This window comes from Anomaloglossus baeobatrachus, chromosome 1, assembly GCF_048569485.1.
Source record: "Anomaloglossus baeobatrachus isolate aAnoBae1 chromosome 1, aAnoBae1.hap1, whole genome shotgun sequence".
NCBI classification, from domain to species: domain Eukaryota; kingdom Metazoa; phylum Chordata; class Amphibia; order Anura; family Aromobatidae; genus Anomaloglossus; species Anomaloglossus baeobatrachus.
This window is the reverse complement of record NC_134353.1, coordinates 746,960,096-746,977,649: the sequence shown is the minus strand read 5'-3', so window position 1 is coordinate 746,977,649 and position 17,554 is coordinate 746,960,096. Positions and strand designations below refer to the sequence as shown.

Genomic DNA, 17,554 nt, shown 5'->3' with positions numbered 1-17,554 from the left:
TTAATTATTTATTTCACTGCACAGTATAGACCCGCCCACCGGCTGCTGTGATTGGGTGCAGTGAGACACCTGTCACTTAGCGTGGGGACGTGTCTCACTGCAACCAATCATAGGCGCCTGTGGGCAGGGAAAGTAGGGAATACAAAATTGTTTAATGAGCGGCCGGCTTTTTCAAAATAGTAAAAGCCGCCGCAGCAGTGTGAACGCCGTGCAGCACCGCGTCGGGGATTGGGGATCGGTGAGTATGAGAGAGGAGGGGAAAATGACCGACAGACTGTGAGAGAGGGACAGAGATAGTGACGGACCGACAGAGAGAGAATAGAGACCGAGAGGGAGAGACCGACTGACAGAGAATAGTGATTGACAGATATTGTGACACATCACTTGTTTCCAGTGTTTGACTAGCTAGGTCGTTCTGCAGGTCCGGATCGCTGTTGCGTCGTTGGCCAGGTTTGCCTGTTTGACAGCTCACCAGAGACTCACCATAGACTTTGTAGCGATCCCGGCCAGGTTGGGATCGCTGGTGGGATCGCTGAAAGTCTCAGTGTGTAAAGGGGCCTATACAAAGAACAACTGACATCCGGCCACAGCCTGCAATCAGACCAGGACTTAAATAAGCAGAGAGTTAGCAAAGGAAACACCCACTGCACAACACACCTGGTCTCTGTCCAAACCATTCCTGGCCACCAGAGGGAGCCTCCCAGCAGCCAAAACATAACTAACATTCACAACACCGCCCATTGCCTGTCTAGAGAAAAGACAAAGGGGTCAGTAATCACACTTACGTGTGCAACTTGCCCGATGTCCGTATTGACACCTTTCTCATCTCTGGTCAGGCAGTGTGGGAGAAGGGGCCTACAGAGTTTTCTCCTTTCCCCAGTGAAAACTCCCTGATAAAAATTAAATTCAAGTGGGCATTAACTCATTAGCTACCAAATACGTTGATTGCAAATATCTCCACAACTGACACAACACAACACATTTTATTCTGAACCCGCACACATCATGTGTGCAGATCAATATTAAAAATTTGGTGAAAGATCCTCCTTCTTGATGACAGGTTATATCTAATGCCTTGTAAATATTTTGTACCCTTCTCCTGGCTGACAACTTTCAACAATGAAATCCCTTTGCTGTCTTCTGTGAGGTTTATGGTCCATGACTTTTGCTGTAAAGTGCATCTAAAAAATGTTAAGAAAATCCTAATGACCGTTACATTGTATGTTTATCAGAATCACTATGAATATTGGCAGCTGTGTACTGACTACTATTTAACATAAGTGTTCAATCAACTCATCTCCTCCTCACATTACACCTCACCACTTGTGCATTTTACCCCATCCCATCTGCTCCCCAACGTCACCACCACGCTTATCCCGGCCCTAACCAATTTCTTCAACCTATTAACTCAGGTACCTTTCCTTCTGCTTTCAAACATGCCACAATCAGGCCAATCCTGAAAAAGCATTCACTCGACCAGAGTTCTACATCCAGCTATCGCCCCATGTTACTGCTCCTGTTCGCTTCCTTGAACAGCATGTCCATGCTGCACTTTCCTGCCACCTCCCATCCAATTCACGCTTTGACAACCTACAATTCACTAACTCTGCCCTGACCAAAATTACTAATGACTTACTTATTGCCAAAGCTAACAGACAATTCTTTAAACTCCTCGTTCTAGACCTGTTCTCTGCCTTCAACAGTCGATCACTCCCTCCAACTACAAATCCTCTCTTCCATTGGTATCAAAGACTCTTTCCTCTCCTGGGTCCTCTCATACCTTTCCAACTGCATATTTAGTATCTTCCATTCCCACACTACTGCCACATTCCGCCCTCTTTCTGTTGGTGTCCCTCAAGGTTCTATCTTAGAACTCCTACACTTCAGTACCATCTATACGCTCATGACACTCAGATGTACCTCTCTGGCCTAGACGTCACCTCTCTGCTGTCCAGGTTGTCTATCAGTAATATCGTCCTTCTCATCTTACTAAAGCTCAATGTTGTCAGAACTGAACTCATTATCTTTTCTCAATCTCACCCAATTAACCTACTCGAACTATCATAATAAACAACATCACGCTTTTCCCTGTATCAGAAATCCGATGCCTCAGAGTAATCCTCGACTCTGCCCTCGCCTTCAAACCATACATCCAAACTCATGCCACCTTCTTTTCCTCAACCCAGAATCTACTAAATGCTAGAGCATGCTCTCCATCTCCCGCTTCGACTACTGCAATATCCTCCTCTGTAGCCTTCTTGCTAACACTCTTGCACCTCTCCAGTCCATCTTTAAAGGTGTTGTCCACTACTAGGATAACACCTTCTGATTTCACTCGTTTGCCTAAGTTAAAATAAAAGACGCTCAAGCTTGTCAAACCACATTATGTTACATTTTGTTATTTTTAACAAATTTATTTCAGTCTGCATCACAATGAATTTGTACAGATTATGGGTGACATTAAAATGTGGAAGAAGTTCAGAAATTATACTTATGATTTTTTTTTACATGATATGGGATGTGTAGAAGTTTTATATCCACTGTATTTGTGGGCAAACTTGAATCTGTGGTCAACTCCATTCAGCATTGCGTTTAATTCTATAAGACATTGTTTTGTGCTAGAACCCAATTTTACTTCAAGACCGTATTTTCTATATCATGGAAGGCATAAACCACTCATAAAATGTCTCAGAGTCAGAATGAAAATGGTAAAATTACTTGACAATCTACAAAAGGTTATATTTTCAATCTCGTCATAAAAAATGTACAGCATGTAACCATGAAGATACTGGTGATGTTTTTGAATCCACCTCTAATGGCGCACAATACTAGATCAGGTCCATGATCAATTGTAACTCTACATATGAAATAACATGTCCTTTAAAAGAATAAAAATCTAAAAAAAACTTATCATGGAAGTAATAATTCTAACTCTAGTAATCCCTCAGCTGTTTTAAAACATTTTCTTTAGTAACATAAGGTGACACGTTGAGCTTCCATTAGACTGACATTGAAAGGGTTAGTTTTTCATTTAGAGGTGGAAGATAGAAAGCATTTTTTTGTAAAGTGAGACAGATTGCTGTTTTTTTTCTTTCTACGAATAGTTTCCAGCCCGTCAAAATAACAGCTATGACACTATTGGTGGTATGAAGTATATGCATTTATTCATAGCTTTTTTTATCAAGTTTTATTGGTTAAATAGTAGGTTATCTGCATAAATGAATATTGCATTAATGTTTTAACCTGTACACAATATTTTAGTAATTGATCCAGCCCAGGGTGTGATAGGTGTTATAAAAGGAGTTTTTTTCTCATAATGATTGGAGCCACGATTAAGAATATTTTATATTTATAAATGTTCCATGAATAAAGCTGCAAGTTTTTAAAGTTTGGAAACAGTGTTGGAATCTTTTTACTTTAAATACAAATGCAAGACCGGTGAGCTGGCAATATACTAATTTTTAACCTGGCATGGACACATACAGTGCCTACAAGTAGTATTCAACCCCCTGCAGATTTAGCAGGTTTGATAAGATGCAAATAAGTTAGAGCCTGCAAACTTCAAACAAGAGCAGGATTTATTAACAGATGCATAAATCTTACAAACCAACAAGTTATGTTGCTCAGTTAAATTTTAATAAATTTTCAACATAAAAGTGTGGGTCAATTATTATTCAACCCCTAGGTTTAATATTTTGTGGAATAACCCTTGTTTGCAATTACAGCTAATAATCGTCTTTTATAAGACCTGATCAGGCCGGCACAGGTTTCTGGAGTTATCTTGGCCCACTCCTCCATGCAGATCTTCTCCAAGTTATCTAGGTTCTTTGGGTGTCTCATGTGGACTTTAATCTTGAGCTCCTTCCACAAGTTTTCAATTGGGTTAAGGTCAGGAGACTGACTAGGCCACTGCAACACCTTGATTTTTTCCCTCTTGAACCAGGCCTTGGTTTTCTTGGCTGTGTGCTTTGGGTCGTTGTCTGTTGGAAGATGAAATGACGACCCATCTTAAGATCCTTGATGGAGGAGCGGAGGTTCTTGGCCAAAATCTCCAGGTAGGCCGTGCTATCCATCTTCCCATGGATGCGGACCAGATGGCCAGGCCCCTTGGCTGAGAAACAGCCCCACAGCATGATGCTGCCACCACCATGCTTGACGGTAGGGATGGTATTCTTGGGGTCGTATGCAGTGCCATCCAGTCTCCAAACGTCACGTGTGTGGTTGGCACCAAAGATCTCGATCTTGGTCTCATCAGACCAGAGAACCTTGAACCAGTCTGTCTCAGAGTCCTCCAAGTGATCATGAGCAAACTGTAGACGAGCCTTGACATGACGCTTTGAAAGTAAAGGTACCTTACGGGCTCGTCTGGAACGGAGTCCGTTGCGGTGGAGTACGTTACTTATGGTATTGACTGAAACCAATGTCCCCACTGCCATGAGATCTTCCCGGAGCTGCTTCCTTGTTGTCCTTGGGTTAGCCTTGACTCTTCGGACAAGCCTGGCCTCGGCACGGGAGGAAACTTTCAAAGGCTGTCCAGGCCGCGGAAGGCTAACAGTAGTTCCATAAGCCTTCCACTTCCGGATGATGCTCCCAACAGTGGAGACAGGTAGGCCCAACTCCTTGGAAAGGGTTTTGTACCCCTTGCCAGCCTTGTGACCCTCCACGATCTTGTCTCAGATGGCCTTGGAATGCTCCTTTGTCTTTCCCATGTTGACCATGTATGAGTGCTGTTCACAAGTTTGGGGAGGGTCTTAATTAGTCAGAAAAGGCTGGAAAAAGAGATAATTAATCCAAACATGTGAAGCTCATTGTTCTTTGTGCCTGAAATACTTCTTACTACTTTAGGGGAACCAAACAGAATTCTGGTGGTTTGAGGGGTTGAATAATAAATGACCCTCTGAATAAACTTTTCACAATTTAAAAAAAAAAAAAAAACAAAAAAAAAAAAAAAAAACAACATTCTTTTTTGCTGCAGTGCATTTCACACTTCCAGGCTGATCTACAGTCCAAATGTCACAATGCCAAGTTAATTCTGAATGTGTAAACCTGCTAAATCTGCAGGGGGTTGAATACTACTTGTAGGCACTGTAAATTGGACATAATTTCAAACAAAAACCCCAAAAATAGTCGGGGTAAAATTGTTGGCACATTTTCAAAATTGTGGGTAAAAAAAAACCTTTGTGTAAAGCATGTGATGCTAGTTCTAATTCACTTGTGGCAAGTAACAAGTTTGAGCAATATGAAAATAACACCTAAAACCAGATTAAAAGGGGAGAAGTTGACTCAATCTTTAAATTGTGTCTGTGTGTGCCACACTAAGCACAGAGAACAGAAAGAGAACTAAGGACCTGAGAACCCAAATTGTTGAAAAATTATCTATAATATCAAGGATATGTCCATTTCCAGAGATCTTGATGTTGCTATTTTATCCAGTGTGCAACATAATCAAGAAGTTTACCACCTAAGGTACTGTAGACAAATCTCAATGGATGTGGACGGCAGAGAAAAATTTAAGAATGGGTGCTGCCGCAGGATAGTCCGGATGGTGGAAAAGCAGTCTAAAGGCCCTGTCACACACAGATAAATCTGTGGTTGCAGTGAAATTGTGGACAATCAGTGCCAGGTTTGTGGCCGTGTACAAATGGAACAATATGTCCATGATTTCACTGCAACCACAGCTCTGCCAAAGATTTATCTCTGTGTGTGACGGGGCCTTAAGGGGTACTTCTCACATAGCGAGACCGCTGCTGACTCACAGGTTTTGTGACGTACCAGTGACCTCATCAGCGATCTCGCGGTGTGTGACACTAAGCTGTGACCTGGCCCCTGCTGTGAAATTGCTGATCGTTACACACTGTTCTGGTTCATTTTTTGCTCGTTGGTCTCCCGCTGTGCAGCACACATCGACGTGTTTGACTGCGGGAGACCAACGAGCACCGACTGTGTAAGCAGCGTACGCTGGTAACCAGGGTAAATATCGGGTAACTAAGCAAAGCGCTTTGCTTAGTAACCCGATGTGTACCCTAGCTACGTATACAGGGAGTCAGCGCTGGCAGCCTGTAAGCGGTATACGCTGGTAACCAGGGTAAATATCGGGTAACCAAGCAAAGCGCTTTGCTTAGTTACCCGATATTTACTCTGGTTACCAAGCGCAGCATCGTCACACGAGTCGCTGGTGGCTGGTCGCTGGTGAGATCTGCCTGATTGACAGCTCACCAGCGACCATGTAGCGACATACCAGCGATCCAGACCAGGTCGTATAGTGGTCGGAATCGCTGGTACGTAGTTTAGTGAGACGGTACCCTAAATCAAGTTCCAAAGAAATTCCAATTGTCCTGCAGGCTCGGCCATCAGTGTCAGCTCACATTATCCGTTGACATTTGAAGGAAACAAAATGCTACGGCAAGAGACCCAGGAGAATCCCACTGTTGAACGAGAGAAAAAAAAAAGCTAGACTGTAGTTTGCCAAAATGTATGCAAGTAAGCCAAAATCCTTCTGTGAAAGAGTTTTGTGGACAGATGAGACTAAGATGGAACTTTTTTGGTAAAATGCATTTTGCTGTTTTGTGAAAACAGCATGAGGCCTACAAAGAACAGAACACCGTTCCTGCAGTCAAATATAGTGAAGGTTCAAAAAGGTTTCAGGGTTGTTTTGTTGCCTCTGGCACTTGGTGACTTGACACTGGGCGAGTACTGTATTTTCCAGATAATAAGACACTTTTCCCCCCCAAAAACTAGGGGTGTGTCTTATAATCCGAATATGGCTTACCAGAACGGTGGTGGTGGAGTGGGGTCAGAGGAGGCAGGGTTGGCGATACTGAGGGCTCAAAGGAGGGGGTGTCACTGCAGTAGAGCAGCTCAGGAGGGTCACAGGATGGAGAGTCGGCAATGTGGCTGGTTCCATTGAATAGCCTGAGGTTGATGAGATGGACTTCAAGAAAATGGCTTTGGAGTCCATTTTCTTGAAATAAATCTCGTCAACTGCGGGCGATTCAATGGAGCCCACAGTGTCAAGGCAGATCAATGGCGCCTGCCACCATGACACCCCCAAGCCCGCAAAGTCAGAAAGCTAGGTTTGTATCCTAGGTCATGGGTCTTCAGGCAGGATAATGACCCAAAACACACTTCAAGAAGTCCCCAGAGATGGAAACAAAGTGCTGGAGAGTTCTGAAGTGACCAGCAACAGTTCTAAGTCACATTGTGCACATGTTTAGAGATCTTAAAATTGCTGTTGTGAGAAGGCAACTTCAAATATGAGAGACCTGGAGCTGTTTGCCGAAGGAGAGCGGTCCAAAATTCCAGTTGAGAAGTGTAAAAAGCTTGTTGATTATTATAGGAAGAAATTGATTGTAGTTATTTATTCAAAAAGGGTGTGCAACCAAATATTGAGTTGAGGGTGCCAACAATTTTGACTCCATTTTTGGAGTTTGGGTGACATTATGTCCATATTGCCTTTTTTTCAGGGTTTTTTTGTGTTGTTCCAAAACACACAAAGGAAATAAACGTGTATAACAAAACATGTGTAATTGCAATACATTTCTGGGAGAAATACTTCATTTTCTGGAACAATTTCATCAATGACACACCAAATTGTTTTACATGTAGATTTAGAAAAACATTTGCAAACAATTATAATAATGTATTAGGTTTGTAATTCACTTATTATGTTTTGTTTTTTTTAGTTTGTATGTAGCATTATCTGTAGTTTGTTTTATATTTTACTATAGTTTATTGAAACATCTGCCCTCATAAAAAAACCGCTACTGACGTGCATTTCTGAACAATGCTCACTATTTAAAAAAAAAAAAAACCAAAAACAATCGTCCCAAAAGGGGTTGTTCACATCTTTATAGATAGTTAATTGAGAAAGTCACTTGTTTTCACAAGCACTTTTAACCCCTTAAGGACGAAGCCAGTTTTGTACTTAATGACCAGGCCATTTTTTGCAATTCTGACCAGTGTCACTTTATGAGGTCATAACTCTGGAACGCTTCAACGGATCCCGGTGATTCTGACATTGTTTTTTCGTGACATATTGTACTTCATGATAGTTATAAATTTAGAACGATATTTTTTGCTTTTATTTGTGAAAAAATCGGAAATTTGATGAAAATTTTGAAAATTTTGCAATTTTCAAACTTTTAATTTTTATGCCCTTAACCCAGAGAGTTATGTCACACAAAACAGTTAATAAATAACATTTCCCACATGTCTACTTTACATTAGCGCAATTTCTGAAACAAAATGTTTTGGGGTTAGGAAGTTAGAAGGGGTCAAAGTTCATCAGCAATTTCCCATTTTTTCAACAAAATTCACAAAACCATTTTTTTAGGGACCACATCACATTTGAAGTGACTTTGAGAGGCCTAAGTGACAGAAAATACCTAAAAGTGACACCATTCTCAAAACAGCACGCCTCAAAGTACTCAAAACCACATCCAAGAAGTTTATTAACCCTTCAGGTGCTTCACAGGAACTAAAGCAAAGTGGAATGAAAAAAAGCAAAAAATAAAATTTTACCTAAAATGTTGCTATACCCCAAATTTATTCACTTTTAGAAGAAATAACACAACAAAATGAACCCCAAAACTTGTTACCCACTTTCTTATGAACGCGCCAATACCCCACATGTGGTCAGAAACCTTTGTTTGGACAAATGGGAGGGCTCGGAACAGAAGGAGCAATATTTGAATTTTGGAAAGCAAATTTGGCTGAAATAGATTGCGGGCACCATGTTGCATTTACATGTCCGCCAAGGTACCTAAACAGCAGAAACCCCTTACAAGTGACACTATTTTGGAAACTAGACCCCTTAAGGCTTCTATCTAGGGGTATAGTGAGCATTTTGGATCCACAGGTACTTCACAGATTTTGATAACGTTACGTTGTCACATTGAAAATTTTCATTTTTTTCTCAAAAATGTTGCTTTAGCATCAATTTTTTCACTTTTTCAAGAGGTAATTCCAAAAATGTGACCCCAATGTTTGTTACCCACTTTTTTATGAGCGCGGTGATACCTCACTTGTGGTCTGAAACCTTTGTTTGGAGAAATGGGAGGGCTTGGAACGGAAGGAGCAATATTTGAATTTTGGAAAGGAAATTTGGCTGAAAAAGATTGCGGGCACCATGTCGCATTTGGAGGACCCCTAAGGTACGTAAACAGCAAAAAAACACCACAAGTGACCCCATATTGGAAACTAGGCCCCTCAAGGAATTTATCTTGATGTTTGGTGAGTACCCTGAACCCCCAGGTGCTTTACAGAAGTTTATAACGTTGAGCCATGAAAATAAAAAAATAAAATTTAACCACAAAATTGTTACTTCAACCAGGTAGCTTTTTTTTTCACAAGGGTAACAGGAAAAAAATCACCATGAAATTTATTGCGCAATTTCTCCTGAGTTTGTTGATATCTTGTATGTGGTGGAAATCAACTGTTTGGGCACACTACAGGGCTCAGAAGAGAAGGAGTGCAGTTTGACTGCAAAATTGGCTGGAATCAATAGCGGACGCCATGTTGCATTAGGAGAACCCCTGAGGTGCCTAAGCAGTGGAGGTCCCCCACAAGTGACCCCATTCTGGAAATAAGACCCCTCAAGGCTTTAATCTAGGTGTATATTGAGCATTTTGAATCCACGAATACTTCACAGAATTTGATAAGCTTAGGTTGCCATATTGAAATTTTCATTTTTTTCACAAAAATGTTGATTTAGCGACACATTTTTCACTTTTTCAAGAGGCAACAACAAAATGTGTACCCCACAGGTTGTTATCTAATTTCTTGTGAGCGCAGGGATACCACACATGTGGCCAAAAACCTTTGTTTGGATAAATGGGAGGGCTTGGAATGGAAGGAGCACCATTTGAATTTTGGAAAAGTTGAAGTAAATTGCGCGCACCATGTCACATTAGCAGGGCCCCTTGGGCACCTATACATCAGAAACCCCCCACAAGTGACCTCATTTTGGAAACTGGACCCCTCAAGGATTTTATTCAGGAGTATAGTAAACATTTTGAATCCACAGGTACTTCACAAAACTGTTGCTGTAGCAAAAAATTTCTCACTGTTAAGGGGGCTTTACACGCTGCGACATCGCTAATGCGTAGTCGTTAGGGTCACGGAGTTGGTGACGCACATCCGGCCGCATTAGCGATGTTGCTGCGTGTGACACCGATGAGCGATTTTGCATCGTTGCAAAAACGTGCAAAATCGCTCATCGGTGACATGGGGGTCCATTCTCGATTATCGTTACTGCAGCAGTAACGATGTAGTTCGTCGCTCCTGCGGCAGCACACATCGCTATGTGTGACGCCGCAGGAACGAGGAAGCTCCCCTTACCTGCCTCCCGGCCGCTATGAGGAAGGAAGGAGGTGGGCAGGATGTTCCGGCCACTCATCTCCGCCCCTCCGCTTCTATTGGGCGGCCGCTCAGTGACGTCACTGTGACGCCACACGGACCGCCCCCTTAGAAAGGAGGCGGTTTGCCGGTCACAGCGACGTCGCCGGGCAGGTATGTGTGACGCATCTGCGCGATGTTGTGCGGCACGGGCAGCGATTGCCCGTGTCGCACAACAGATGGGGGCGGGTACCCACGCTAGCGATATCGGGACCGATATCGCAGCATGTAAAGTAGCCTTTAGGCTATGTGGCCATGATCCAGCGACACGGCGTCTAGTACCCAGTGTCAGCCTCCTGCAGAAATGTGAGTGTTGTCCACGGGAGAACGCAGCTGCCCATGCCCACGATTTGGGTTCAGGCTGCTGTGGACTTTAGTTCTATTCTACCTGCAAAGAACACTCATCTCCGCAGCATAAATTGACATCCTGAGGCTCGGGAAGCTGCGCCACAGGTCGATTTATGCTGCGGAGAAAAGAAACACAGTGGGCACGGGATTTCTAAAAATCCTGCCACTGTGCTTCTACTGCACAACGCAGCGTTATGGACGCAGGGAAAACACTCTGTGCCCAAAACGTTGCAAACCCTGATTGTGGGCACACAGCGTAAAATGCTACAATGGATGAATGGATAGATGTCAAACATATATAACATCCCACCCCCCTGCATATTCTAAGCTGGCGCCCTTTAGTGCCTGTCATGTGACACTAAAGGATGCCTAGCCTTGTATTTAGCCCAAAAAAAAAAAAAAAGAATTAAAATAAATGACGTGGGGTCCCCCCTATTTTTGATAGCCAGCTAGGGTAAAGCAGACAGCTGTAGCCTGCAAACCACAGCTGACAGCTTCATCTTGTCTGGTGATCAATTTGGAGGGCTCCCCAAGCTGTTTTTTTTTTTTAATTATTTATAAATAAATAATTAAAAAAAAAAAACAAACGTGGGGTCCCCCCAAATTAGATCACCAGCCAAGGTGAAGCTGACAGCTGGGATCTGGTATTCTCAGGATGGGAAGAGCCACGGTTATTGGACTCTTCCCAGCCTAAAAATAGCAGGCCGCAGCCGCCCCAGAAGTGGCGCATCCATTAGATGCGCCAATTCTGGCGCTTCGCCCCAGCTCATCCCGCGCCCTGGTGCGTTGGCTAACGGGGTAATGAATGAGGTTGATACCAGATGTGTAATGTCACCTGGCATCAAGCCCAGCAATTAGTTATGTCACGGCGTCTATCAGATACCCGACATAACTAATTGACAGTAATAAAAAAAAAATTGACAACAAAAAAAAATTTATTTGAAAAAACACTCCCCCAAACATTGCCTGATTGACCAATTTATTGAAAAGAAAAAAAAAAATCCACAATAATCCATTTGGATGTCCCACGTCGCCTCTGGACCTTCTAGAATATGGGGGACACGTTCAGGGAACGTATCCCCCATTTTCTAGGAGGGCAGACCCTCCATTTGAGGAGAGTGGGTGCAAAGAATCTGCACCCACCCTCCCTGGGTCACAGCTGCAGAGTGCGAGCAGCCAGCGTCCTGAACACAGGAAGCTGACAGCTGCGCTCTGCTCATGTGACCGGAGTCTGCTGTGAAGGAGCCGGAGGAGGGGGCCGCGGGGGATCAGAGCTGCGACAGGTATGTATGACACCGGGGGACACCAGGGGGGGGGTAGGGGGGGACCCGGCAGGGCCTGGGGAGCAGGTTTCTGTCGTATGTGTTATGGCACATACGACAGAAACCATAGGAACAGTGGAAATGCGGCCGGCGCGCTGCTGTGATCGCCGGTGCGCGCGGCCATCTTGGATTTTCGGGAGGGGGTTGGGGGTCGGGGGGGCACTTTGGGGACACCGGGGGACCGGAGGGAACCGGGAAAAAGATTTATCTCCCATCTGGCATGTTTGATCATGCCAGATGGGAGATAAATCATTTTTTACCGGCGCGGTCATTTACTATAACTTGATGATCGGTATACGGTGTATACCGGTCATCAGGTGAGCGGGGACCGGAAAAACCGGCCCGAATCATGATCTCCAGGGTCTCAGCTACCCCCGGCAGCTGAGACCCCGGAAATTTTCTGACTCTGGGGGGCGCTAGACCCTTTTTTCCGACCGCCGTTAAAAAGCGGCGGATCGGAAAAAGTACCCTTATTTACCGCCGTTAAAAGGCGTATCGGCGGTCGTAAAGGGGTTAAATTATGTGTGTTTCTAAAAATAGATCTCCTCCCTTCCCCTGAAAAAATAGGTGTTTTTCCCAAAATAGCTTTATGGTGCCAAGGGGACCAACCACTCATGCGTTCACCAAATTAGTGGCACCGTTTACCAGCTCTTTCCAATACTTATAAACTGCAATAGGCCTGATCAGGATTCCTGAAGCACGCTAATAGCTCCCAAACACGGCCAGTTCAGTGCAACTGCCTGCTGTATATCTTGGGATAGCGCACCGTTAGGACCACCAGCACAATGCCGCTGGACTGACCTGCTGCTCAAGCCGAGACGTGTCACTCTTCTACTTCAAAACATAATATTTTTAAATGTAATTGTAATAAATTAAAAAGAAGGAAGAATTGAAACTTTGGAAGAAATGAGGAGGAAAGAAAGGACAACTTTAATGCAGAGAGTAGGCTATAGATCATTTCCAGAAAGGAGAGTTTGCTGGCACCTGGGAACAAAAGGTGCTGGAGTGTTATAGTAGTAAATAACATACTTATATAGGATAAAAAAAAATAAAAATAAAAACAATATGCATCATTCATGCATGTTTGGTGTAAAAGATGTATAGCGCATGTATAGTTTCTACAAATCCTCAACGTTGTCAATCTGATAAAATAACGCAAAAGCGGACAATAACTATGTCCCCAAGTGACAGTACAAGTGTCTAATGAGTTTCTACGACAAGCTACCAGGAGCCTGAACATGACAGTTTAATGCCACAATTGGATTCTGGACGGTGCAGTATGGTGGACCACATGGGTCAATTGCAGGGTTGCCCGTCAAGAAGTCGTTGTCCAGTAAGTAAATAATGGAGTTTTTGAAGGTGAACTCCGTTTGAGTTTGGGCATCCTGGTGAGATTTTGTGTTTTCAGCTTCGTTTATGGCACCACTTTTGCTTCCCGTTTCACTTTCTGTAGATGCTGAGTCTATCGGCAAATCATCCAGAACTTCTGACTTAATTACCTTAACAATTATTTGGGATGACAAATCTTCAGTTTCTTCATCAATACTGCAGTTTTCATTTTCACTTTCAGTTGTAGTGTACAATGGAAAATCGCCCAGAACTTCTGACTTAATTGACAGTGGTAGTGATGGATATTGTGATGATACTACACAAAGCGAAGTTTTATCTTCTCTCTTCCTTTTGAAAGTTTTTCTTAGAGATAAATCTTCATTTACCTTTTCTGCATTAAATGGTACATTATCAAAAATGGTGGGCACAGCATTTGGACGTAGCGTTCGACCACATACATTGACGATAAAACTGTTATCAGAAAAGTGCAGAGAACACAGGCGAAACTTGTTGCATTTCCTTTGCTTGTTGTCCAAAATTTGTCTGGCGACGTTGTCGATGTCCTTGAAGTTTTGCCCCATTTCGAGAAGCCAATCTTTTATTCTTTGCAATGAATTTGGAAAAGAGTGTAGTTTGATCTCATGGCCGTTATGAACCCGTCCTGGGGTATATTTACAGCCTGTAATCCAACAAACCGGCATTTTGTATTGCCTGGAAAAGAAAAACAATGTTCAAACAAATGTACTGAAACAGGTGACCTGTAGGAATATGCTGTGGGGTTACCGAACCGAGGGCACAGTGCTCACTGTCTACCGGAAAAAAAATTATCAGGGCTGGGGACATGACTAGAAAAGGCTGGACCATACAGCAAATATCAGCGTGAAGCGTTACCAGACCTATGTGATGGTAAGAACAGGTCTGTCTGCATGTCACACACAAAAGAAAGACAACTAGACCAATTAGCGTGCCCCAACTCTTAGGGACTCAGATGAACTCACCTTTTCATCAGTTACTAAGCATTTAAATCAAAGTGTTCCCCTTGTTTCATTCACATCATATGACAGGCCTAGACGCTTTTATTATGGTTTTAACCAATTGTCACTTGGAGATGTGATCACATTGTACCAATTGGTAGTGACAGAGAGGCCCATTAGGCTGCAGCTTTTAGCTGTACACGGCTGGAAATAGAGACATTTTGATTGTAGCAGGATGTCGGCTCTTATTAACATTTAATGAATAGGGAAGTGAGGGCAGTCGGAGTGGAACAGGCTACCACAGGAGGTGGTGAGCTCTCCATCAATGGAAATCTTTAAGCGGAAACTGGTTAAATTTATAGCTGGGATGATTTAGGAAAGCCTGCACTTGCAGGGGGTTGGACCCGATGGCCCTTGAGGTCCCTTCCAACTCTACCATTCTATGAATGTGCGGGATGCCTCGGAGAAGTACTTGTCAATCATTCTAAGCTGATAAAGCAGTCAGTGATCCAGAGGTTCTGCAGCAGTAGCAACTATAGGTGTACTAATGATAAAGTAGGGAGGTGATAGGGTAAGTAGCAGACATGGAGGGGCAGAGGACTCTGGAAGATAACTGTGTTGGGTAAGATACACACAGGCACATAAGCACAGTTCCAGGGAGAGAAGTTAGAAGTCAATGGAGAAAGGGGTGTGATATCATAAGGTATGGAGTCATCCAGGACTGGTGATCCCCTTACCTCCAGGTCCCCCTCCTGTGACGCCTCCAGCAGGAGGCGGCCACAGCAGTGACTGAGCTTACACCTCCAGGTAATTAGCCCAATACTTGGCCATAGTTGCCACATTGAGCCTAGATTGCAGCCAGTGTGACACTGCTGAGCGGTTCCTAGTATGACTAGTATGTTTTTTCATTTATGCCTTTTTTTTGGGTTTGCCTATATTTTTTAATCATGTTCATTGTGGTCAGAGTTTTGGCTTATTCATCAATTGAATAAGCCAAAAATAACTGCCAAAGCATACTGTGGTTCGTGCTTGAAGTGAGATGATGTACTGCAGAAATATTTGCACAATTTTTTTAAAGTTTATAAAACCTGCAACTTTTTGAGTTATAAAAGGTTTGGAAGAGGCTAAAGACAGAATGAAATAGCATTTCTGAATGCACAAGATTCATAAGCCCAGAAGACGGCTATCTGCCCCGCGGGACGGCTCGCTATCCCGCGGGACGGCTCGATATCCCGCGGGACGGCTCGATATCCCGCGGGACGGCTCGATATCCCGCGGGACGGCTCGCTATGCAGGGATGTGGGGCTTTTTGGGCTAAAGGTTTGCAAAAAATGAGGCAAAAGACAAAATAAAGAGAATTTTTGGCTTACACATAATTCCTAAACCCAGGGGATGGCTGACTGCCCCAGGACAATGCCTCATACGTCTGCTGCTTGCCATGGACCTGCCATTACTTACCTATGTACTGGGCTGGAGCTAGTACTGCCCCTCTTTGGTGGCCAGTCCCCCTCTGCCCTGTGCTAGCCCCTGCGGACGGGCCCCGGGATCTCCCGTGTCCAGGCTGCCTGTGGCTCTCCACACGGATATCCGCTGACGGCGCTTAGTGAGATCTCGCGAGACAGTAGAAGGCACGTGACATCAGCTGGAGCCCTTCTGCCCTCGCTGATTGGGCAGCGTCACAGCGCCTCAGGTACCCGCCCAGTTATCAATCACCGATACAATGCGCGGATACAATGTGCAGTTCTGTAACTGAGGCGTAATAAGCCGGGCTCCTCGGAGCTGGGTCATTCACGGTTTCGGAGCCTCCGGTATGTCTCTGCATATGAGGCAGTAATAAACCCGCCAGAACCCCGCGCTGCCTGGAGATAACGAGCTCCGCGCACCCCCACCTTCCTGAGTTGCCGGCAAGGGCTCAGTGCGCATGCGAAGACTCCGCCTCTCATCCTCGGCAGCTGGGAGCCGGAGAGCTGACGTCAGGTGTGAGCGTGGCTGCGGAGGCCGGGACGCCGCTCTCTCCAACATGTCCTTGCACAAGTGCCAGGAAGAATGGGGGGCACTGGAGAAGGAATTCCGGCAGCTGCAGGTGAGAGGCGGAGAGCGGGGACTGTGCGGCGCTGTGCACACTGACCCCTGTGCAGCCGCTTTTGTGTTGGGTACGTCGGGTCTGCAGCAGTTACTATTGGTGTGTGATACTGCGCGATCCTCTGTGCTGCCGCTATGTGTGTAGTGCCCGCAGTAATGTGCTGCAGTCATTCATCCCTCTGCCCAGTCCTTCCATAGACTGAGCCCCAGACCTCGGCGGCCACGATGCAGATTACTTGCCCTCATTGAAGGGGATGGCCGGGATTAAACAGCAGGTTCCCAGCTGGGAGGCGATCCTGGCTGCTGAGGCTTGTCACATTTGCTGATTGTCCTTTGTTTTTTCATCCTCATTTTTCGGTGGATTTTACCAATTATATTTAATCTGTAAAATCCACATTTTAATTTGTCTGATCGTGCCTTTTAGGGGAATTATTTTATTTTTCCTACATCGCGACGTCAAACTAAAAGGCTCTTTACAGATATCGCCCCCGCCACTGTCCCCGGTGGGCTCACAGTCGCATCCATCTGATACTCATTAGATGAAGGCGGCTGAGCCCTTCTATGTGTGGCGTCCTCTAATGTGTGATGGGCTCCGGTGATGTGTGATGGGCTCCGGTGATGTGTGATGGGCTCCGGTGATGTGTGATGGGCTCCGGTGATGTGTGGCGTCCTCTAATATGTGTGATGGGCTCCGGTGATGTGTGGCATCCTCTAATATGTGTGCTGGGCTCTGGTGATGTGTGGCATCCTCTAATATGTGTGCTGGGCTCTGGTGATGTGTGGCATCCTCTAATATGTGTGCTGGGCTCCGGTGATGTGTGATGGGCTCCGGTGATGTGTGGCGCCCTGTAGTACGGGTGATGGGCTCTGGTGATGTGTGGCGTCCTCTAATACGCGTGATGGGCTCCGGTGATGTGTGATGGGCTCCGGTGATGTGTGATGGGCTCCGGTGATGTGTGATGGGCTCCGGTGATGTGTGATGGGCTCCGGTGATGTGTGATGGGCTCCGGTGATGTGTGGCGTCCTCTAATATGTGTGATGGGCTCCGGTGATGTGTGGCGTCCTCTAATATGTGTGATGGGCTCCGGTGATGTGTGGCGTCCT

The 17,554-nt window shown here is 44.8% G+C and overlaps 2 protein-coding genes across 2 annotated transcripts in view; one reads left to right on the top strand and one right to left on the bottom strand.

The window, feature by feature from the left end:
• Positions 1 to 12,972: 12,972 nt before the first annotated feature.
• LOC142250966 (uncharacterized) lies at positions 12,973 to 16,252 on the bottom strand. Its single transcript, XM_075323413.1, has 2 exons — positions 15,827 to 16,252; positions 12,973 to 14,105 (listed from the first exon to the last, which is right to left on the bottom strand). Exon 2 carries the CDS (start codon positions 14,093 to 14,095, stop codon positions 13,277 to 13,279), a length of 819 nt encoding a protein of 272 aa, XP_075179528.1. The 5' UTR covers positions 14,096 to 14,105; positions 15,827 to 16,252; the 3' UTR covers positions 12,973 to 13,276.
• TMEM120B (transmembrane protein 120B) overlaps positions 16,060 to 17,554 on the top strand; it is a 70,096-nt gene continuing 68,601 nt past the window's right edge. The window contains exon 1 of the mRNA XM_075323398.1: positions 16,060 to 16,451. Within this exon, the coding sequence (XP_075179513.1) occupies positions 16,290 to 16,451 (162 nt within the window). The 5' untranslated portion in view covers positions 16,060 to 16,289. The remainder of the gene's footprint in view (positions 16,452 to 17,554) is intronic.